Source organism: Schistocerca piceifrons, chromosome 8 (genome assembly GCF_021461385.2).
Source record: "Schistocerca piceifrons isolate TAMUIC-IGC-003096 chromosome 8, iqSchPice1.1, whole genome shotgun sequence".
In the NCBI taxonomy this organism is placed as follows: Eukaryota; Metazoa; Arthropoda; class Insecta; order Orthoptera; family Acrididae; genus Schistocerca; species Schistocerca piceifrons.
The window spans coordinates 345,645,590-345,671,208 of NC_060145.1; the positions used below are offsets into that span (position 1 = coordinate 345,645,590).

The following is a 25,619-nucleotide window of genomic DNA, read 5'->3' on the forward strand; positions in this document are numbered from 1 at the left end:
ATGTTCAATAACTGGGCTATGAATGCCACAAACTACTAATTAAGTCTGTAATTGTCAATATTATGTGACGTAATGTCCTTCTCCTCATAAGCTAGCTACCCTGGATTACTGCAATGTCCATTTGTCCTGTTTATCCTAGTGATCATGGAGCACTATCTTTGGTTTTGCACTAATTCTACGTTGGTGTGCCTTGTAAGAGCGTGGTGTTGACACGACATGCTGTCCACCACCGTGAGCGATGAAGACATTATTATGGTCCCACTGTTTGGTGTACCTAATGTACTGCCAAAATGAAAACATGGAATATTACTACGACAATTCAGTGTCTTGGCTACACTGATAAATTCTGATGGGAAAAGAACTTCAAATTGTGTCACTTGGTGTTGTACTTCTGTGGAAAGATATGGACTTTCAAAACAGCTGTGTGCAATCTAAAGTGCTACAACCATGATGCAATCCTTCCCTTTCCTATCCTGATTCTTGTCACATAAGGAAAATAATTTTTTTGGTAACATCATTTATGTTCGTGGGTTATACATTTTTTTCGATTCGATGAACTCCAGTGCGAGTACACTTATGTCACTGGTCGACATGATGTTTTGCCATTATGTTTATTTGTTGTGAAAATGCTAAAGACATTTCTTAAGTGCGTGTGCACTTTGGACATGATTTTTTTTGCCATTATGTTTATTTATTGCGAAAATGCTAAAGACATTTTTTTCGATTTGTTCTGAAGTACAGTATATGTACACTCTTGTCTTTTATATTGTATATACATTTTTATTTTAATGATATGTTCTGAACTACAGTACACGTGCACTTATGTTAGGCGTTAATATGTTTTCTACTGAACTTCAGTGCATGTGCACTTTTCTCATTTTTCAGTATGATTTGTACTATTCTGTATATTCAATACTTCAATGCGTATGCACTTATGTCATTTGTTACTAATTGTATATACGTTTCATCATTTACTGATATGTTCTCAACTGCAGTGCATCTGCACTCATGTCACTTGTCAACATAATATTTTTTGCCAGTCTGTTTATTTGTTCTGAATATGCCAAAGAATTTTTTCAGTGCGTGTGCATTTTGTTATCTGTCAAATAATTTGTATATACATTTTTCTGATTTGCTACTATGTTTTGTACTCACATTTTGTCTTTGTCTGATATATTTTGTACTTAGTGCGTGTGCACAACATTTAATTTATGTACTACATCTAAATATTCTGTAAATTGTAGAAGTTTATTAATTAGAAAAAAAAATTTTTGCCGCGATTGGCAAGTCCAAATGACTCACCATCGCTGCCAAATTTTTGCCCCCCCAGTGGAGGGTTATGAAACACGTATGTAACGCAGCAGCGATGGCGAGGCATTGCAGCGTCTCTGACCAGAGAGCCTTTTATCGTAGTTTGTCTGCGCCTGCCGCGCGAGTGTTGCGAGCAGTTCGCTAGTAGTAGTCGTGCAGTGCAGTTCGCTAGTAGTCGTCATGTAGCGCAGTTCGCTAGTAGTAGTCGTGCAGTGCAGTACGCTAGTAGTCGTCATGCAGAGCGGTCGGTCAGTAGTAGCAGCCCAGTGCGGTTGTGTGATGTAGGCGGTCGGCAACACTGGTCAAGATGCTGAATGAGGTATACTGTTAATTAATATAATCATTAGATAATGTAAAATTTATTTATTGTAATTAATCTCCAACAAGTCCCCCAATAATAATTTTGATTTCAAAAGCATTTTTCAAAAAAAAAATTTTATTTTTTATTGAACTAAAGATTTCGTTGCACTTCCCATTTCATTCCACTTCTTTTAAAGAAAAATTCCAGTAAAATCACAAAAAAAGGGATATTATTATTTGCAATGCAGTTCCTCCAAGCCGTGCGCAAGAATAAGAGCAGAGATTTGACATCCAGTTATACTGAGGTAAGAATCTAATTCTGATTTTTTGCACAGGGCTAAAGACCGATATTTCGGTTTAATTGAATTTTCTTATCACTGAATGGACTTTAATTTTTTGTGAAGAACTTATTTGGGTCAGATTGCTAATTTTTGTTTAATTGTCATTGTCAGTAGAATTCTTTGTGGGGAGGTTACACTCGGCTCCCATTTGTATTAAGTATTGTCTTTTCCTTTTAAATTACGGTGGGGAGGTTACAACTGTATTATACTTTTAACATAAGATTATACCTCCAGAATGAGATTTTCACTCTGCAGCGGAGTGTGCGCTGATATGAAACTTCCTGGCAGATTAAAACTGTGTGCCGGACCGAGACTCGAACTCGGGACCTTTGCCCTTCGCGGGCAAGTGCTCTACCATCTGAGCTACCGAAGCACGACTCACGCCCGGTACTCACAGCTTTACTTCTGCCAGTATCTCGTCTCCTACCTTCCAAACTTTACAGAAGCTCTCCTGCGAACCTTGCAGAACTAGCCAGGAAGTTTCATATCAGCGCACACTCCGCTGCAGAGTGAAAATCTCATTCTGGAAACATCCCCCAGGCTGTGGCTAAGCCATGTCTCCGCTATATCCTTTCTTTCAGGAGTGCTAGTTCTGCAAGGTTCGCAGGAGAGCTTCTGTAAAGTTTGGAAGGTAGGAGACGAGATACTGGCAGAAGTAAAGCTGTGAGTACCGGGCGTGAGTCGTGCTTCGGTAGCTCAGATGGTAGAGCACTTGCCCGCGAAAGGCAAAGGTCCCGAGTTCGAATCTCGGTCGGGCACACAGTTTTAATCTGCCAGGAAGTTTCAAGATTATACCTCTTAAAGAGTAGAATATCATAGCATTTAAAATTTTTAAATTCGGTCAATAATTACAGGAAATACTGAAAATCAAATATTTGTTACCCCTGGATAGTGCTAGACAGGCAGCTGGCAACTGAGACCATGGGCCATAAAACATGAGTCGGGTTAGTTGTATAGTAAGAGAGATAGTAATAAAACATCTTTCTAATTTCACAACTCACTTTCGGAGTATAATAGCTACCTTTCTGTAGCATCTTATGTCAAAGCTATGCAAGAGGGAATGGCAACACCATGCAATCTTTCTAAAATGAAATACGCACTATTATGGAGGAATAATGACTCATTGTTACAGGCGAGCATATAAGAGGTTGCGCTGTACAAAACGGAAAACAAGTCCATTTCACTTTATGAAATAATTTCTTTGTAAACATGTATAAACAATACATTCCTGTACACTAATGATTCATCAAAGGAGATTGCGTTTTTATTTTTATTTACTGGCCTTATATTCGAGAGCATGGAGTTTGTTCTCCCCATCTGGTCATTCCAAATTAAGTATTCCATGGTTTACCTAATTTATTGTTTAAATGAATTATGTTTTTTCGTTTTTCAGCTGTAAGACCATACCTTGTCCACACCGAGCGAGGTGGTGCAGTGGTTAGCGCACTGGACTCGCATTCGGGAGGACGACGGTTCAACCCCGTCTCCGGCCATCCTGATTTAGGTTTTCCGTGATTTCCCTAAATCGCTTCAGGCAAATGCCGGGATGGTTCCTTTGAAAGGCCACGGCCGATTTCCTTCCTCATCCTTCCCTCACCCGAGCTTGCGCTCCGTCTCTAATGACCTCTTTGTCGACGGGACGTTAAACACTAATCTCCTCCTCCTCCATACCTTGTCCAATATCCTTGAAAAATGGCTCTGAGCACTATGCGACTCAACTTCTGAGGTCATCAGTCGCCTAGAACTTAGAACTAATTAAACCTAACTAACCTAAGGACATCACACACATCCATGCCTGAGGCAGGATTCGAACCTGCGACCGTAGCGGTCACGCGGTTCCAGACTGAAGCGCCTTTAACCGCACGGCCACACCGGCCGGCCAAAATCCTTGAAAAACTGATCGCTAAATAGGTCAGATTACTGCTACTAATATACTAAAATACTATTCTGCAATAACAACTGAGGCTGCATATCTGATTGATCTATTTTTTTTTGTCTCACACTAAATAATAATAAGTGAGGCCTACTACATTTTACAAACATCTCTACACATAAATGTGAAACTACTCATCCATAGATCACTCAAACTTTCATTTATTATTTCCTCACATCTATGAAGGCACTAAGAAATAGAAAACAAATATGCACACTGGATGTTCGTTCTACTGTGCCAGGTGGAGGCTTCGATTTTGGTGGCCATGCCCCTTTGATACACTATGTGATCAAAAGTATCCGGACACCTGGCTGAAAATGACTTACAAGTCAATTCGGTGTTCACCCACGTTTATGACAGCTTCCACTCTCGCAGGCATACGTTCAGTCAGGTACTGGAAGGTTTCTTGGGGAATGGCAGCCTATTCTTCACGGAGTGCTGCACTGAGGAGAGCTATCGATGTCGGTCGGTGAGGCCTGGCACGAAGTCGGTGTTCCAAAACATCCCAAAGGTGTTCTATAGGATTCAGGTGACTCTGTGCAGGCCAGTCGATTACAGGGATGTTATTGTCGTGTAACCACTCCGCCACAGGCCGTGCATTATGAACTGGTGCTCGATCGTGTTGAAAGATGCAATTACCATTCCTGAATTGCCCTTCAACAGTGGGAAGCAAGAAGGTGCTTAAAACGTAAATGTATGCATTTGCTGTGATAGTGCCACGCAAAACAACAAGGGGCGCAAGCCCCCTCCATGAAAAACATGACCACACCGTAACATCACCGCCTCCGAATTTCACTGTTGGCGTTATCGACACGGCAGATGACGTTCACTAGGCATTCGCCATACCCACACACTGCCATCAGATCGCCATATTATGTACCGTGATTCGTCACTCCATACAACGTTTTTCCACTGTTCAATCGTCCAATGTTTACGCTCCTTACACCAAGCGAGGCGACGTTTGCATTTTCCAGAGTGATGTGTGGCTTATGAGCAGCCGCTCGACCATAAAATCCAAGTTTTCTTACCTGCCACCTAACTGTCATAGTACTTGCAGTGGATCTTGATGCAGTTTTGAATTCTTGTGTGATGGTCTGGTTAGATGTCTGCCTATTACGCATTACGCCCTCTTCAACTGATGGCGATCTCTATCAGTCAACAGACGAGGCCGGCCAGCACGCTTTTGTGCTGTACGTGTCCCATCACGTTTCCACTTCACGGAAAAAGTGGACCTAGGGATGTTTAGGGGTATGGAAATCTCGCATACAGACGTATGACACAAGTGATACCCAATCACCTGATCACGTTCGAAGTCCGTGAGTTCCGCGGAGCGCCCCATTCTGCTTTCTCACGATGTCTAATAACTACTGGCGTCGCTGATATGGAGTACCTGGCAGTAGGTGGCAGCAAAATGCACCTAATATGAAAAACGCATGTTTTTGAGGGTGTCCGCGTACTTTTGATCACATAGTGTATCTACATCTACACACATAGTACGCAAACCACCATACGTTGCAAGGCTGAGGGTACCTTGTACCACTACTAGTTACTTCCTCCCCTGTTCCACTCGCAAATAGAACGAGGGAAAAACGACTGTCTAAAAGTCACAATATGACCCCAGATTTCCCGCATCTTATCTTTGTGGTCCTTATGCAAAATATACATTGTCGGCGGTAAAATCGTTCTACAATCGGGCTCAAATGCCCGTTCTTTAAATTTGTGTAATAGTGTCTCGCAGAACTGCGCAAAATAACATCGTCTTTCTTTCAGGGATTTGAATTTGAGTTCCAGAGGCATCTCCATAATATTTGCATGCTGATTGAACCTACCGGTAACAAATCTAGCATCCCATCTCCGAGTTGCTTCAATGTCTTTCTTTAATCCGGCCTGGTGGGAATCTCAAACACTCGAACGATACTCAAGAATGGATCGCACTAGCATTCTGTACGCAGTCTCCTCCATTGATGAACCACATTTCCCCAAAATTTTCCCAATGAAACGAAATCGAGCATTCGTCTTCCCCACTGTCAACCTGACGTGCACAATCCAAGACGGTGGCAAGCCACGCCACTCTTATCAATCACTGACAAGCCATGCCTCCCTTATGAGTGACATGATCGTCATCGTGTGGCACTTCAATGCCCCTACCCACCCCTACTCCTACACTGTACCTCTCCTGCCCCACCCCTCTACAGCCAATAACAGCCTACTATTAAAACGAAATAGCCGATCACAGCTTAGAATTTTAGCTGGCATGAAAATGAAACAGCCAGTCACAAAGTAGCCTCAGAGCTGCCGTCTTGGCCATGTTCAGAAGTATCCGAATGATGAGAATCTTTTCGCGTCATTTACAAAAGTAACTTAAAAAAACCGCATAAACGGTGTCTCCTGACACTGAGGGCTGTTCAAAAAATTCTAGAACTTTGTCCACAAAATTTTTCTACCCTTAGCTTTTACTTATTGTGCATGGTCTCCTTCGAAATAAGCAGTCTTGGCATGCCTCTCGCTGCATCGCGCGAAGCGCCGTCTAAGAATTTTCTTTTATTTCGTCTACCGTTGCAGGGTCAGGTGAAGCGGCACAGGGATTTCGTTTCTTGTGCAATAGTCACGCACTAACAGGGATGAATGTGAGGGTCATCGTGACGCAAGAGTCATGAAATGTATCGATACATTTCAGGCCGTTTCCTTCTCACATTTTCTCGCAGGCATTGCAACACTTCCCGACAGCACCATCGATTAACAGTTTGTCCCTGTGGCACGAATTCATGATGAAATAATCCTTCGAAGTCCAAGAAAACTATCAGCATGTTTCGGACATTTGACGTGACCTAACGAGCTTTTATTGGCTTTGGAGAACATTGCTCGGCCCATTGTAAAGACTGAACCCTGACCTCAACATCATAACCTTAGACACACATCTCTTCTCTTAAGGGACACCTCGTTCCCATTTGCACGATCCAAGAACTCTTCACAGATTGCGAGGCGAGCGTCTTTCTAGTCTTGACTCATGAGCCGTGGGACGAACTTGGCGGCAACACGATGCATTCCAGATGCCGCATCGGGATTTCATGATATGATATGCAACTGAAATGTTACATTCTTCTGCAATCTCTCGGACAGTCAATCTTCTATTGGCACGCACAGTTTCGTTGACGCTCCTGCCTAGAGCGTCGTCGTTAGACATCGAAGGGCGTCCTGAGCGAGGGTCATCTTTAACTTCCGTTCGGCCATTTTTAAACCGTGTGAATCAAATGTAACACCGACTTACTTAAGCACGCATCACTATAGGCTTCCTGCATCATTTGGCGTGTCTCTGTAAAAGTTTTCTGGAGTTTCACGAAAAATTTAATGGAGACGCGTTGCTCCTCTAACTCCGCCACCTCGAAATTCTCAAACTGTGGGACAGAACGTTCTACTCAATACAGCACTGAACAATAACTAACCCACATACAGCATTGAAACTCCCGACAGTTACACATTAAACACAGGCGTGTCCAGGGATGGCAATCGCATTTAGCTCCAACACACCGCTGGCGCGCAATTACGAATGTTCCGGAATTTTTTGAACAGACCTCGTATATTCCTGTTAGTTTGGTACGTAAAATATCATTGTGAACTCTCACATTAAGTGCCCCAATGCAGTTTTATGCCTAAAAGTTACAAAGTACCGGTGACTAAAAATAACGTGAAAAACAGGCAGATGGTACTTCCTGTTAGGCCTGAACTAAGTTATGTAGCAAAACTAACCTGACCAAGTCTGTAACCGCAGAAACATGTTGGTTAAAATATTATGCTAAGCAGATAAGCCCACAAACAAATGGGCACTCTGAATTACTGTCAGCTACACTTAGTATGAGCCGCAATGGATACCTAAATTGTTCTTGATGCTTGTCAAGTGTTACAATGGTATCTCCACGTCTAAAACATGCAAATGGTATCGGAATTTGAGCCTGTAGCTGCGTACTTGGTGGTTCATAGAACAGACTGTCATCACTGGAAGTTTTTTTTAGATATGCTTCACATTAACAACCACAATTTTAGGAGGGCAAAGGAGGGGGAGAAGAATATTATGCGTCATGTTCTGCACTAGGAAAACATAATCGACGATACTGATTGACAGCTATTCCTTATATTAGGTTATGCACAAGAACAACTATTGAGAAAGGCTGCAATATTCACAAACCGAAACTATGCTGTCAGGACTCTGTGAAACGTTTACAGATCGTATTTCCCATTATCAACCACTAAATAGTACCAAAATCTCATCGAAACAGGCATTGTGCGGTACTTTTGAACATGGCTAAGATGGCACCTCTGGGGCTACATTGTGACTGGCTGCTTCATTTTAACGACCGGTAAAATACTGATTTGTGATCCACTGTTTCGTTTTAATAGTATGCTGTTATGCCTGGAGAGAGTCAGGGAAGGAAAGGAGTGGGCAGGAAAGACAGAAGGGAAAGGGGTTTTCGTGAACTGTCAATGATGATGATGATGATGATGATGATGTCACTGATAAGGGGAGCGTGGTTTGTCAAATGATTGATGAGAGTGGCGTAGCTTGCCGTCATCTTGGGTTGTGACGTCAGAGGGGCGTTGCCTTCATCTGCCACAGTTTGAGACTCCACCCCCTGCGGAACAGCTGTTGTCTAAATTTTGTTTTCGAATGCCTGTTGCCATTCTAGTCACATATACGAATAAAATGGAGAATGTGAGGGAATTTTAGATGTTTTGTTTCTTTTTGACGAATGGCATCTATATTAACCTGTTTTGTAACTCATTCTCCTAAGTCAACTTCAAGTTGGATGTACATGAAGAAAAATGATTTAATTTAATTTTAATTTTAATTCATCAGGATAACTATGTCCATGTGAGACAAGGTGTCACGAATGAGTCATTACGTGGTTTATGAAAAATTGATAATATATTTAAAAATAAAAAAGGAGAGCAGTAATCAATTAAATGAACAGAAAGGATTCAGGCAGCAGCAGCCGTCTGAGACAGACGAAGTAACAGGGCAGAAACCGATTTTGTGACTTTTAACCAGGACCGAATTTTATAAGATCATCTGTTTGCTTTAAATAGTTTAGTTTCTTGAATTCTGCGTGTTAATTTAATATCTAATAGCCACAGTTTTCGCGTTTTCGTTTGCGTCAGAAAGTAAACCGAGTTTGTGACATTTTACAAGTTTCTAATCAGAGGCGAATTATTTAGTTTCACCTGAGTGCTTCGGTAGTTAGGTGTTTGAATCACTGCATATTATTCTAATTTATTAGATACAGCTCCTGCATTTTCATCAGTGTCTAGAATAGAGTTGCACAGCATGTGCTGATAGTCTGTTTCTCTGCAAAGTTTAGTTTTCCACGATCTTTATTATGGACAGGGACTGTGATTGTTGTGTGCAGATGCGAGTCGAGTTGTGACACTTCGCTCTCAGCTCCAGGCTGTGATGGCTTCAGTTATACAGCTTGAGGCTGCAGTGGATGCCCACCACTGTTGTGGGTCAGCCATGTGGATCCAATGGATGCCCAGCATGTCCGAGTCCTCCAATCGGTCTTCACCAAACGCCAGCCCTGTTACTGCTTGCACTGAAGTTGACCCCTCACCTGTGGTATAGTGGGAGGTCTCCCCGGGGCGTAGCAGGCAACGAAAGGCTTCCCAGGCGGCCGCACATAAGTCCTCCCTGGTTTGTCTGACAAACAGGTTCCAGGTGCTGTCTGTGGCTGACACTATTGCTGAGCCAAATGCCAATGCCTGTTGTGTTTCAGAGGAAACCTCTCAGCCTGCAATATCTGGACAATAACAGAGTGTGGGATTATTGATAGTTGGGAGCTCCAACGTTAGGCGCATTATGGCGCCGCTGAGGGACATGGCTGCCGAGAAGGGAAAGAAAATCAATGTGCATTCAGTGTGCATATCAGGTGGGGTAATTCCAGATGTGGAATGGGTCCTCCCGGTTGCCATGAAGAGCACAGGGTGCAGCCAACTGCAGGTGGTGGCTCACCAATGATGTGTGTCACTTTGAATCAGAAGAGATTCTCTCTGGTTTCGAGCAACTAAGAGGATTGGTAAAGGCTGCCAGTCTTGCTTGCAAGATGAAACCATAGCTGGCCATTTGCAGTATAGTCGACAGGACCGATTGCGGACCTCTGTACAGAGCCGAGTGGAAGATCTGAATCTGAGGCACAGACGGTTCTGGGACCATGTACGCTGCAGGTTCCTCGACTTGCGCCAAAGGGTGGTTGGGTTTCGGGTTCCGCTGAATAAGTCAGGGGCCCAGTATACGCATGAGGCGGCTACACGGGTAGCAGGGCCTGCGTGGCGTGGACTGGGCGGTTTTTTTAGGCTACAGGGTCTCGGGAAAACACAAGAAGGGCTTCAGTAAAAAAGGGTGGAGGTTCAAAGAATACTTGAGTTTGATTTCAAACACGTACCCGACTCATACGATTATATTTGGTGGTGACTTTCATTTACCCTCGATATGTTGGCGAAAATATATGTTTAATTCCAGAGGTACGCATTAAACATCATCCAAAATTGTGCAAAACACATTGTCTGAAAATTATTTCGAGCAGTCAGTTCATGAGCCCAAGCGAATAGTAAACAGTTGTTAAAACACACGTGACCTTTTAGCAACAAATAATCCTGAGTTAATAACAAGCAACAAAACGGATACAGGGATTAGTGAACACAAGGTTTTCGTAGCGAGATTGAATATTGCAACCCCAAATCCTCCAAAAATAAACGAAAAATATACCTATTCAAAAAAGCAGATAACAATTCACTTGACGCCTTCCTGAGAGACAATCTCCATTCCTTCCAGATTAATAGCATAAATGTAGACTAGATGTGGTTGAATTCAAAGAAATAGTATTGGCAGCAACTGAGAGGTTTAAACCAAATAACAAACGACAGAGCTGATCCTCCTTGGTACACAAAACGAGTCAGAACACTGTTGCAGAAGCAATGAAACAAACATGCCAAATTTAAACAGACGGAAAATGCCCAAGATTGGCGAACTTTTACAGATGATCGAAATTTAGTGTTGACTTCAATGCGAGATGCTTGTAATATTTTCCACAACGAAACTTTGTCTCAACACCTGGCAGAAAATCCCAAGAGAATCTGGTCGTATGTGAAGTATGTTAGCGTCAAGAAACAATCAATGCCTTCTCTGCACGATAGTAATGGAGATACTATCGAAGACAGTGCTGCCAAAGCAGTTACGAAACACAGCCTTCCGAAATGCCTTCACAAAAGAATACGAAGTAAATATTCCAGAATTCGAATCAAGAACAGCTGTCAATATGAGTAATGTAAAAGTAAATTTCTTCGGAGTAATGAAGTGACTTAAATCACTTAATAAAGGCAAGTCTTCTGGTCCAGACTGTATACCAATTAGGTTCCTTTTAGAGTATGCTGATGTATTAGCTCCATACTTGGCAATCATATACAACCGTTCGCTCGACGAAAGATCCGTACCCAAAGACTGGTAAGTTGCACAGGTCAACCCAATATTCAAAAAAGGTAGTAGGAGTAATCTACTAAATTACAAGCCTATATCATTAACATAGATATGCTGCAGGACTTTGGAACATATATTGTTTTCGAACATTATGAATTATCTCGAAGAAAACCGTCTATTGACACACAGTCAACAAGAATTTAAAAAACATCGTTCTTGTGAAACACAACTAGCTCTTTATTCGCATGAAGTGTTTAGTGCTATGGACAAGGGATTTCAGATTGATTCCGTATTTCTGGATTTCCGGAAGACTTTTGACACTATACCACACAAGCGACTTGTAGTTAAACTGCGTGCTTACGGAATATCGTCTCAGTTATGTGACTGGATTTGTGATATCCTATCAGAGAGGTCACAGTTCATTGTAAATGACAGAAAGTCATCGAGTAAAATAGAAGTGATTTCCGGCGTTCCTCAAGTTAGTGTTATAGGCCTTTTGCTGTTCCTTATCTATATAACCGATTTGGGCGACAATCTGAGCAGCCGTCTTAGGTTGTTTGCAGATGACGCTGTCGTTTATCGACTAGTAAAGTCATCAGAAGATCAAAACAAATTGCAAAACAATTTAGAAAAGCTATCTGTATGGTGCGAAAGTTGGCAGTTGACCCTAAATAACGAAAAGTGTGAGGTTATCCACATGAACGCTAAAAGGAAACCGTTAAATTTCGGTTACTCGATAAATCAGTCAAATCTAGAGGCCGTAAATTCAACTAAATACCTAGAAATCACAATTAAATTGAAAGGAACACATAGAAAATGTTGTGGGGAAGGCTAACCAAGGGCTGCGTTTTATTGTCAGGACACTTAGAAAATGCAAGAGATCTACTAAAGTGATCCACTACGCTTGTCCGTCCTCTTTTAGAATACTGCTGCGCGGTGTAGGATCCTTACCAGGTAGGACTGACAGAGTACATCGAAAAAGTTCAAAGAAGGGCAGCACGTTTTGTTTTTTCGCGAAATATGGGAGAGAGTGTCACTGAAGTGATACAGGATTTGGGCTGGACATCATTAAAAGAAAGGCGTTTTTTGTTACGACGGAATCTTCTCACGAAATTCCGATCACAAACTTTCTCCTCCGAATGCGAAAATATTTTGTTGACACCGACCTACATAGGGAGAAACGATCACCGCGATAAAATAAGTGAAATCAGAGTTCGTACGGAAAGATATAGGCATTCATTCTTTCCTCGCGCTGTACGACATTGGAATACTGAGGATTGTGAAGGTGGTTCGATGAACCCTCTGCCAGGCACTTAAATATGATTTGCAGAGTATCCATGTAGATGTAGATGTAGAGGAAGATTTGTAATAGACCAGAAAATAAGAAATATCTGCAATGTAAGACTCTAAACCACTGTGAGTAGCTTCTGTGTGGAATGAAAGCGGTATTGCGGTAGGAAGCCGACATAGCGAAATTTGAAAATTTGGAGTGTATCATTGTTTTCTGTTCTGCAGAAAGTCCACTGAAAATGCAGTATTCGCCTGTAGAATAACGCATACCCGTATCTACAACGGTTAAAGAAATGTTACCCAAGTGCAAATCATTTTTCCGGCTAGTGTTCAGAGAGTGAATGTGGCAATTTCTTTGAAATGAGTACATATTATTAATCACGAATCCTATGAGGGAGTGCGTGAACAGGGCTGGAAGTGAAAAATCGCACAAGCTTTAGCTGCCTGCATATGTCGTGTTGCATGCATCTATCTCGCAGTAAATAACGTTTTTTAAACTCAGGTACACGTAGCATACCAGTGATAATCAACTCATTTTGCCTCTTCCGTTTTCATACATGTGGATGCACCGCTGAAGTTGGTAACACACAGAGAGCAGTCTATGCTGTCTCTAATTCGATTTTTATAGCTTTAGTTACTCTCATCAGTTACATCGCCAGAATAATGTTCTTAGAGTGCATGTTAATATTCACCCAATGCATTCTGTGCTGCATACGTAACTGAAAGTTTCCTCATTGACACTAGAATTGCCTGAAAATGGCAAAAAGTCGGCTTTCCGAAATGTTACGCCTTCTGGACAACGCCACCATGCTGTCTATTGTCAGTCTACGGTTATGTGACACCACGAGAGACTTGCAGGGAGATCAACTCGTAGCACCGACATCACATCAGTTGCCCACGCCTACATGTGTCACTAATTGCATCATATGGTGAAATGAAGAATTTTATTCCCTTCCCTCCATAGATACCCAACCACTGAGTCGTGTCAGTGCCCTCTGATAGTTGCATTGATTATTTGTACATGATTATAATTCGCATACATGTGCCCCTGCTTTATTAATTTCAATTTATTCCATTTGCTTGACATTTATTAATCTGAATTTTACTAAACGTTGTCGGTAAGCACGGGGACATCCCATTTGCAATTGCATGTCGATTTCCTTATCCATTTTATTACATCTTTGGAACCCAATGTGGAGACATTTCCATCTCCTTACAGTGTAATGTGTTACTTCTTCAACGTACAGGGTGATTCTCGTTAACGTTTGAAAACCTCTGAAGCGACGTAGGTGACGCTGAGACAAGTAATTTAATATAAGACACGGGGGGCTGTAAATGCCGGGAAATACCGCAAAAGCGGATGACAAGTGTTCAGTATGTGACGTCACCAGATGACGTAATTCGCCGCACGGGCAGCGGTTGAATCTATCGGTCTGTCGCACCTCATTATCCAAATACAAGTTAGGCGTTCACGTCGGTGTGGCTCTTCGCCTACATGCGCGATTTAGCGCGTGGGGCTCAGGATCCGAGTCTTGCGCCTGGCAGATAGAATTTTTTTCATTGCGTGAGACAGTTATGTGTTTACGTTATGGTATTGATTTGTTAAATAATTTACCAGTTGCGCACTCTCTGCTGGTTTATTGCAAAGTATAGCAAAACGAAAAACTACCATACTGCGTCATAAGTAAATGAGTATATGCTTTAGAATTGTGTCGTTAACCAGTAAATGACCTACGTTTTCCTTACTGAATAACGTCTGTAAAAAAATAAAAAAAATAATAAAATAAAAAAAGGGACAGAAGGACACAAACAAAAATAAGAACAGCTTTTGTTTTGTTACGGCGAGGATAACATTTTTATAACTTCTACGTTCACAACAGGTCACATTTACAAAAGATGTTCGAAATCTGCACCGTTTGCTTGACTGCAAGAAATGCATCGCTGAATCGTCCGTTAACGTATACGCTCGAAAATATCCTCCGTATCGTCGATGTGAAGTATCACGTTCAGTATTTGTCATCCACTTCAGGGGTATTTCCTGACGTTTGCGCCCCATGCGTCTAGTATTAAATTAGTTGTCTCAGTATCACATATGTGGCCTGGTTTTTTAAATGTTAATAAAAATCGTACTGTATAGTTGATCCATAAGATCTTTTTTCTACGTTAGTAAAGCTATTTTGTACGGATTGTGTATCAAGAAGAAATATGATAGCAGAGACAGTAAACCTACCTGTGTGCACCTCTGCTGTGGCATCAGACAGTCCCCTCGATTTTCCGGATCCATTATCATTGCCCTGCACCTGTGGACAACCACAATGTAGATCTCCATTATACCACATAACATATATCTCCTGACAAAACATTTGCTTCAAAGCATGTTACATGGAATAAATACTCTCCTACACAGACTATCGAAGCATTTTGCATCCATGAGACCTATCCAGCACTGTGTTACCTGTTTTTCATGTGTATAGGATACTATTTCACTGCGATGACACGTCACATCAGGGATTCTATCAGATGCTACAGAGCTACTGTTTATTTATTTCCTCTACCTTGCAGTCTAGTGTTCTACAAAAGACAGTGTTTTCTCAGTACGATAGTATTTCTACTTTCAAGTGAGTCTGTATAATAACAACAGTGAAGGCAATTTTACAAGACAGCAAGAAAATAGAATATGTTCTTCGCTCAATGAAAGATTCAGTCGCTAAGTTACATACAGTGTTTGTATAAAAAGTAATGAGACTGAGCTTGTGAATCAAAAGTTATTGCAGATGTCGCTACAACCACTTAGTACTGCCGCATGGGGTAGCCGTGTGGTCTGCAGCACCTTGTCACGGTCCCCCGTGGGAGGTTCGAGTCCTCCCTTGGGCATGGCTCTGTGTGTTGTCCTTAGCGTAAATTAGATTAAGTAATGCATAAGCTTAGGGACTGATGACCTCAGCAGTTTGGTCCCATAAGACCTTACCACAAATTTCCAAACTTAGTACTCTTTAATGTATGACCATTGAGAGTCAACAACCCGCTGCAAGCGAGATTTCCTCCCTTCGAACGCTGCCACGAACGCTGAGTCCGGGATGGCCTTCAAAGCCCTCATTGGGGCAGCTTGGACCTCCTCCAGGGTCCCATGACGGTGTCCTCTCAAGGAAGTTTCTAATTTGAGGAACAAAAAAAGTCTGGTGGTGCCACATTGGGGCTGTAGGGGGGCTGTGGAATCGTTGGAATCCCTTTCTTGTCCAGGTAGCTGGCCACCATGAAGCAGGTGTGACTTGGCACGCTGTCATGATGCGTCTTCCAATCATCGGTGATGGCTGGCCTCATGCTATGGACCCTGGCTTTCAGTCTCTTGAGCACTTCACAATAAAAAGCACCGTTGGCAGTTTGGCCTTGGGGTACAAACTCATGACGGACCAAGCCCCTGACGTCGAAAAACACAATCAGCATGGCTTTCACCTTCGATTTGCTCATGTGAGCCTTTTGGACATGGGGATGCTGCAATGGCCATTCGGCACTCGTGCTATTTTTCTAGGGTCGAACTGAAACACCCTGGTTTCGTCTCCGGTGATAACGTTATCTAAAACTTGCGGATCAGCTTCAAGGCCCTGGACATTGTCTTGGTAGGCATCCACCCGTGCTTGCTTTTGAACATCTGACAAAATCTTCGGGACCATCTTGGCGCAGATCTTCCTCATCGACAATTCTTTGGGAATTATGTTGTGCACTGTCATTTTATCAAGTCTGAGGTCGTCTGTTATCATCCTGACACTCATCCGTCGGTCGGTATTCAATAACAATAATAGCTCTTCACTCATCTGAAAACCTAGGCTTTTGACAGGCAATCATCGCTGTAGGCTTGCCCACACATATCCAACGTTTCCATAACCGTTTTTCCTAGTTTCACACAAAACTTGATAGCGTAACGTAGCTCGATCGTTTGCTGCATGTTGCGCCACGACCGACAACTTTGCGACGTGTCCACTCAACGCACGATGCTGCCGAGACAAGAGCCCGCAGTCGACTGGCACGCTGCTCGTTTTCAGCCAGACACCCCACCACCATCAATCCCTCCAGACGAGCGCACACTGCGAAGTACTGTCACGTCACGTGAGCAAAAAATCAGTCTCATTACTTTTTATACAAACCCTGTACTGCTGGAGTCTACGAAATCAGCTGCGATTGTGGCTTAGTGTGTGTAAGCCGCTACGCTCGCAGGTTCGAATCCTGCCTCGGGCATGGATGTGTGTGATGTCCTTAAGTTAGTTAGGTTTAAGTAGTTCTAAGTTCTAGGGGACTGATGACCACAGACGTTAAGTCCCATAGTGCTCAGAGCCATTTGAACCATTTGAACTAGTATGTGTAAGCAAGATGGGCGACCGACTAGTACACGGATTTTCATGTTGAGATGAACATGAAAATACATTCGCCTAACACAACACACCAAGCCAGCAGTGGAGGAACACGAAGATGAGTGTAGTAAACAAATAGTACAGGTATTTCAAGAACCCCATACACTGGTGACACAGCTACTTACATTGAGGAGGAAGATTAGAAACGCGATATAAATAGCGAAGAGACCTGCTACCTTGAATAGAGAAGATGAGTACAGGCTCACAGCGTCTTGGCTGCCAAGTGTTGAGCGCAGAACGGCCAGCAGACCTGCCTTGGCGTCTCAGTGTGGTAGGGTCCTAACGGTGCTGTGGGACAGCAACTTTCACATACCAAGACTTACAGGCACCCTGGAGGTCACATCAGTCTAAGGTACACAGAGTACTCAAAAAATGGTTCAAATGGCTCTAAGCACTATGGGACTTAACATCTGAGGTCATCAGTCCCCTACACTTAGAACTACTTAAACCTAACTAACCTAAGGACATCACAGAGTACTGGCACGCCTCAATCGCCATAAGATATCAAGTAAACAGTGCTATGTTTCTCATTCGCCTAGCTCTACCAATGACAAGAAATTAAGCAAACACCAATAAATAAATATTCCGGAGGTAAAATAGTCCCCCATTCGGATCTCCGGGCGGGGACTACTCAAGAGGATGTCGTTATCAGGAGAAAGAAAACTGGCGTTCTACGGATCGGAGCGTGGAATGTCAGATCCCTTAATCGGGCAGGTAGGTTAGAAAATTTAAAAAGGGAAATGGATAGGTTGAAGTTAGATATAGTGGGAATTAGTGAAGTTCGGTGGCAGGAGGAACAAGACTTCTGGTCAGGTGACTACAGGGTTATAAACACAAAATCAAATAGGGGTAATGCAGGAGTAGGTTTAATAATGAATAGGAAAATAGGAATGCGGGTAAGCTACTACAAACAGCATAGTGAACGCATTATTGTGGCCAAGATAGATACGAAGCCCACACCTACTACAGTAGTACAAGTTTATATGCCAACTAGCTCTGCAGATGACGAAGAAATTGAAGAAATGTATGATGAAATAAAAGAAATTATTCAGATTGTGAAGGGAGACGAAAATTTAATAGTCATGGGTGACTGGAATTCGAGTGTAGGAAAAGGGAGAGAAGGAAACATAGTAGGTGAATATGGATTGGGGGACAGAAATGAAAGAGGAAGCCGCCTTGTAGAATTTTGCACAGAGCACAACATAATCATAACTAACACTTGGTTTAAGAATCATGAAAGAAGGTTGTATACATGGAAGAACCCTGGAGATACCAAAAGGTATCAGATAGATTATATAATGGTAAGACAGAGATTTAGGAACCAGGTTTTAAATTGTAAGACATTTCCAGGGGCAGATGTGGACTCTGACCACAATCTATTGGTTATGACCTGTAGATTAAAACTGAAGAAACTGCAAAAAGGTGGGAATTTAAGGAGATGGGACCTGGATAAACTAAAAGAACCAGAGGTTGTACAGAGATTCAGGGAGAGCATAAGGGAGCAATTGACAGGAATGGGGGAAATAAATACAGTAGAAGAAGAATGGGTAGCTTTGAGGGATGAAGTAGTGAAGGCAGCAGAGGATCAAGTAGGTAAAAAGACGAGGGCTAGTAGAAATCCTTGGGTAACAGAAGAAATACTGAATTTAATTGATGAAAGGAGAAAATATAAAAATGCAGTAAGTGAAACAGGCAAAAAGGAATACAAACGTCTCAAAAATGAGATCGACAGGAAGTGCAAAATGGCTAAGCAGGGATGGCTAGAGGACAAATGTAAGGATGTAGAGGCCTATCTCACTAGGGGTAAGATAGATACCGCCTACAGGAAAATTAAAGAGGCCTTTGGAGATAAGAGAACGACTTGTATGAATATGAAGTGCTCAGATGGAAACCCAGTTCTAAGCAAAGAAGGGAAAGCAGAAAGGTGGAAGGAGTATATAGAGGGTCTATACAAGGGCGATGTACTTGAGGACAATATTATGGAAATGGAAGAGGATGTAGATGAAGATGAAATGGGAGATATGATACTGCGTGAAGAGTTTGACAGAGCACTGAAAGACCTGAGTCGAAACAAGGCCCCCGGAGTAGACAATATTCCATTGGAACTACTGACGGCCTTGGGAGAGCCAGTCCTGACAAAACTCTACCATCTGGTGAGCAAGATGTATGAAACAGGCGAAATACCCTCAGACTTCAAGAAGAATATAATAATTCCAATCCCAAAGAAAGCAGGTGTTGACAGATGTGAAAATTACCGAACTATCAGCTTAATAAGTCACAGCTGCAAAATACTAACACGAATTCTTTACAGACGAATGGAAAAACTAGTAGAAGCCAACCTCGGGGAAGATCAGTTTGGATTCCGTAGAAACACTGGAACACGTGAGGCAATACTGACCTTACGACTTATCTTAGAAGAAAGATTAAGGAAAGGCAAACCTACGTTTCTAGCATTTGTAGACTTAGAGAAAGCTTTTGACAATGTTGACTGGAATACTCTCTTTCAAATTCTAAAGGTGGCAGGGGTAAAATACAGGGAACGAAAGACTATTTACAATTTGTACAGAAACCAGATGGCAGTTATAAGAGTCGAAGGACATGAAAGGGAAGCAGTGGTTGGGAAGGGAGTAAGACAGGGTTGTAGCCTCTCCCCGATGTTGTTCAATCTGTATATTGAGCAAGCAGTAAAGGAAACAAAAGAAAAATTCGGAGTAGGTATTAGAATTCATGGAGAAGAAATAAAAACTTTGAGGTTCGCCGATGACATTGTAATTCTGTCAGAGACAGCAAAGGACTTGGAAGAGCAGTTGAATGGAATGGACAGTGTCTTGAAAGGAGGATATAAGATGAACATCAACAAAAGCAAAACAAGGATAATGGAATGTAGTCTAATTAAGTCGGGTGATGCTGAGGGAATTAGATTAGGAAATGAGGCACTTAAAGTAGTAAAGGAGTTTTGCTATTTGGGGAGCAAAATAACTGATGATGGTCGAAGTAGAGAGGATATAAAATGTAGGCTGGCAATGGCAAGGAAAGCGTTTCTGAAGAAGAGAAATTTGTTAACATCGAGTATAGATTTAAGTGTCAGGAAGTCATTTCTGAAAGTATTCGTATGGAGTGTAGCCATGTATGGAAGTGAAACATGGACGATAAATAGTTTGGACAAGAAGAGAATAGAAGCTTTTGAAATGTGGTGCTACAGAAGAATGCTGAAGATTAGATGGGTAGATCACATAACTAATGAGGAAGTATTGAATAGAATTGGGGAGAAGAGAAGTTTGTGGCACAACTTGACCAGAAGAAGGGATCGGTTGGTAGGACATGTTCTGAGGCATCAAGGGATCACCAATTTAGTATTGGAGGGCAGCGTGGAGGGTAAAAATCGTAGAGGGAGACCAAGAGATGAATACACTAAGCAGATTCAGAAGGATGTAGGTTGCAGTAGGTACTGGGAGATGAAAAAGCTTGCACAGGATAGAGTAGCATGGAGAGCTGCATCAAACCAGTCTCAGGACTGAAGACCACAACAACAACAACAATAAAGGTCGTCTAACACCCCTCCTCCTCATCCTCAATACCCTAACAGATCACGAAAACAGCTTCTTCCACTAGTATATAGGGATAAAAGTTCTTCTCATTCACGGTAAGGGTTGGAGTCCCTTCACTCGCAGTAACTGACTCGCTAAAAACTACTCTTCTAGATTTGGAATCTGTCAAAACCGTTCTGTTGTCGTATTAGACTGTCACCGCCACCATGAGACCCATCGCCAGCAGTGTTTACATTTCGTCTCCGAGAGGTCAACTTGTTCTGTCGCAGACAGACCCTACCGCCATCGCCGGATTGCTATATGGCGACCAAGGCATCAGGATGACATTGTCCGTAACCGCTGGAACAACAAACACAGCCGCAGTCTACAGAACACTGCTTGCTACTTGGCCAGCAACATGGGCAACAACTACCTTTCTAACATCCGCAGAGTCTGTTAACAACACTGCAGCACCATCAGCGGCGCCGCCGACCGCCCAGGCCACAGCACCAGCTCCATCAACACCAGCTCTCTCAGCATCAGCCACATCATGGCCAGCAGCGTCATCAGTCGCAGCACACCAGCAACAGCAGCAGCCACAGCCACAGCCATACCATCACCGCGAGCAGCACCGACACTGCCGGCCACAACATTAGCAAAGCCACTTATACCAATACCAGCAGGTAAACATTCCCTACGCCCAGTCATCCCGCAATCTCCCTTCCACATTCAACCTAAAACTGGCACTAAAACTAACAAAAGGCCGTGCCACTGATCATCAGTGTCAAACTCCCAGATATTGATGACATGCAGGTCGAAATCATCTCACAACAGCAACACCTAGTACATTCCTTTCCGTTTTTGGTCAGCAGATTTGACCCCAAATTTCTCAATCCTAAGACACTCCTACTAACTCACATTCAGCGCTACATACACTACTGGCCATTAAAATTGCTACACCAAGAAGAAAGGCAGATTATAAATGGGTATTCATTGGACAAATATATTATACTAGAACTGACATGTGATTACATTTTCACGCAATCTGGGTGCATAGATCCTGAGAAATCAGTACCCAGACAACCACCTCTGGCCGTAATAACGGCCTTGATACCGCTGGGCATTCAGTCAAACCGAGCTTGGATGGCGTGTACAGGTACAGCTGCCCATGCAGCTTCAACACGACACCACAGTTCATCAAGAGTAGAGACTGGCGTATTGTGACGAGCCAGTTGCTCGGCAACCACTGACCAGACTTTTCAATTGGTGAGAGACTGCAGAATGAGCTGGCCAGGGCAGCAGTCGAACATTTTCTGTCCGCGATGTCGTCAAACACAGATGCGACCGTCATGATGCTGTAAACAGAACCTGGATTCATCCGAATAAATGACATTTGCCATTAGCGCACCCAGGTTCGTCGTTGAGTACACCATCGCAGGCGCTCCTGTCTGTGATGTAGCATCAAGGGTAACCGCAGCCATGGTCTCGGAGCTGACAGTCATTGCTGATGCAAACGTCGTCGAACTGTTCGTGCAGACGGTTGTTGTCTTGCAAACGTCCCCATCTGTTGATTCAGGGATCGAGACGTGGCTGCACGATCTGTTACAGCCATGCGGATAAGATGCCTGTCATCTCAACTGCTAGTAATACGAGGCCGTTGGGATCCAGCACGGCGTTCTGTATTACCCTCCTGAACCCACCGATTCCATATTCTGCTAACGGTCTTTGGATCTCGACCAACGCGAGCAGCAATGTCGCGATACGATAAAGCGCAATCGCAATAGGCTACAATCCGACCTTTATCAAAGTCGGAAACGTGATGGTACGCATTTCATCACAACAAAGTTTCATCAGGCAACGCCTGTCAACTGCTGTTTGTGTATGAGAAATCAGTTGGAAACTTTCCTCAAGTCAGCACGTTGTAGGTGTCGCCACCGCCGCCAACTTTGTGTGAATGCTCTGAGAAGCTAATCATTTGCATATCACAGCACCTTCTTCCTGTCGGTTAATATTTCGCGTCTGTAGCACGTCATCTTTGTGGTGTAGCAATTTTAATGGCCAGTAGTGTACTATCAATGCAAGTACAGCAACTCATCCCTATGAGAAATTCCATCATCATTAAAACTAACGACCCTCATTCCCATTCACCCATCGTCCAAATTATTCCCTCTTTTGGAGGCAATTCTATCATTACAACCCTTACAAACTCTCCGCCTAAACAACCGCAGTCTCCATGTCGACCCCCCACATCAACAGTAGTGATCAAAAAGATCAACTTAGAATACACCGACGAGGAGATCGAAAGCGAACTCAACTCGAAACCAGGAAACAGTGTGTGCGAGGCACTCCATATTCAAACAGATAATGGACCTCGCTTCTAAATAAAGGTGTTCTGAGAATCACCTGACACCACTGACACTTTTATCAAACGTGGGGCCTTGATTTATTGCAGGAAGCATCCTGTAGAAGCTTCTCAATCCATTACCCAAACATAGAGGTTTGATTGATGCCTCCAATACAGTGACCATCTGACACAAAATTGCAGGCTTTAAAAACTATTCCAGCAGTACTTTCGTGAACTTCCTTGATTTTGCACAAGTCACAATTACATTTTTTCCATTTGTGAGCCAAGTCGTTAACTCTTTTTTGAACAATCCGACTTAATTTTCCGAATGATTCCTGCATACGTTAGAGGACGTATTGGAGTATTTTTCCTGATACAGTTACAGTGTGCTGTGCTGTGAAAAAATGACTGATCTTGTTCAAATCTATTTTCCCTCCTTGTTCTGTAGGTTGACTGGTACTTGCAGAGGGTCTGATCGATACTGATTACATAATCGACGTGAAAATTAGGGGTGACTACTTTCGTCCGTATCTGAAATCTTTCCGTAGCTATACAATTATATGGAATTTTCAATATGTACTACTTTCGAATAATTTTACATGCTGCATGCTACTTAATGATATTCTGTACGATGGAAGTTAAAGAGAAAGGGTACACGGGCAGTGTTTGAAACCGTACCGCCATGCTCATTGCCGTTACCCTTAGCTCCTGCATCACACTCGGTCGCTCGAAGTACAATTATAATTACGGATAGAGGAGATACGCATTAAACTTCAACACTGATACTGTCGGGAACTGCAGGCAATCGAATGAAAAGCCGTTTGCCTTGTGCTCAGGTCAGGTGCCTTTATAACATACCTTAGACTGATCCAATCCGTAATTAACAGGTCTGATGGTCCCCTAGTTAGTGTGGGACGACATGTGTAACTTACATTCCGAAGTCCCTGCGTATGTATGGTTGCTTATAGAAGATCTGATTTGTAATTTAGTTTTCTAATATTTTACTTCCTCCCATTTCCTTCTTTTTAAACAGATCATCTGCTGGCGATAAGTCGAAACCGATAATGATGCCAATTTTACGATTCTACGCTGAAGTGATAGTAAAAATTTTACAAGAGTATCCCGGTGTGCCTAGTTTGTGTAAGAATTTTCCAGAACACGGCGACTTTCTCACCTCTGTTGCCGGCGGACCGGCGTGGACGGAGAGAAGGCAACTGCTAATTACCAAAATCGACGCCAGCAACATGGTTTGCGACTTCTGCCGCTGTGTGCTTCGCTATCACGCAGATAACTGGTACCGCAGCGGCTGGAGCCGCGCACGTGAAGGAGTGTGGGCCAGGAAGTTCAGACAAATAAAGATCGCGTGTCGCAACGTCGTAGCAGAGTCAAAGCCATACTGCGTCACTTCCTGCTTATTGGTATTATACCTGTCACGCATCTTGTTATGCTGCAAGAGATCATTACAGTGCTTTTCTTTCCGCGCAGTAAACGCATTTCTGTGGCTTTAAGCTTTATAGCACAATAATGTTTAACTCGTACTATAGATTATCCAATTGCAGATTACGTGGTTTTCGGATAATCTGTCCATATTTCGGCGATTTCTGCGGAAATAAAAACAAAGCCTGACGTTTAGTATCACAAATAAAACGAATTTTTCCATTTAGAATACATTGTCATAGCACCTGACTTAGTTATACCACCAGAAGAAAGTACAGACTGCAACCCCAACGTCGGGTATGCTTGAAATACACTAATCAAACAAAACATGAGCTCTGTTCAGTGGGAGATATAGTCCTGCCTGGTGGTGTTACGGTAATGCAACGCGTTAAAGAAAGTACACACTCTAATGAAAAGAGTACTACACCCCTGCAGTGTAGGCAAATTAGACTTTAGCTGGTCAATAAATATGCACAAACTGGAAATAATTTCAGTCGATGTTAAGCATTCAAATAAGAGATAGATGAGTTTGCGACGATTTCTGGCTTATGCTAAGCATTTGGGGGACGGAAAACTACGAAATCTTTCGACTTTTTTCAGTTTTTTGCTTATGCCTAAAAAACGATACATCCTACAGAAAATCTCAAAATACCGAAACGAAAGAGCATAAAATTACGCGTGGAGTGCCCTATTTAAAAGTTAAAAGCGCTTCAGCTGTTTAGCCTCAATCTACCGCCAAACAGCCACAATTTTTACCAGCCTGCCGGAAAAGTGAGATATGCTCATGTTCCAATGTCTGTAACTCAAAAACAGCTGCTCCAAAGCAAATGTGTCATTTATGATGTTGGGGACCATCAAGAAAGGGCTCCTAAATTTAAAAATTGATTCACTAATTTGCAAATATATTAATAAAAACTTGAAAGTATTCGTAACACTAAATTCCTGCTAACACCAAAACCTCAAAATGTCAGACAGATCGGCATCAAACGTTGTATATTGGCAGAGTATCGACCAAATCTCCGATATAATTTGTGCTGTGCGCTATCGCCCAGGAGAAAGTGCGTAAAGCCGGCCGTAGTGACCGTGCGGTTCTAGGCGCTGGAACCGCGAGACCGCCACGGTCGCAGGTTCGAACCCTGCCTCGGGCATGGATGTTTGTGATGTCCTTAGGTTAGTTAGGTTTAACTAGTTCTAGGTTCTAGGGGACTAATGACCCGAGAAGTTGAGTCCCATAGTGCTCAGAGCCATTTGAACCAAAGCGCGTAAAC

The 25,619-nt window shown here is 42.8% G+C and overlaps 1 protein-coding gene across 1 annotated transcript in view; it reads right to left on the reverse strand.

Moving 5' to 3' along the window:
• LOC124712063 (uncharacterized protein CG3556-like) overlaps positions 1-24,243 on the reverse strand; it is a 45,888-nt gene extending 21,645 nt beyond the window's left edge. The window contains exons 1-2 of the mRNA XM_047242358.1: positions 24,089-24,243; positions 14,868-14,937 (exon numbers count right to left, since the gene is read on the reverse strand). Of these exons, the coding sequence (XP_047098314.1) occupies positions 14,868-14,937; positions 24,089-24,160 (142 nt within the window). The 5' untranslated portion in view covers positions 24,161-24,243. The remainder of the gene's footprint in view (positions 1-14,867; positions 14,938-24,088) is intronic.
• Positions 24,244-25,619: the final 1,376 nt, after the last annotated feature.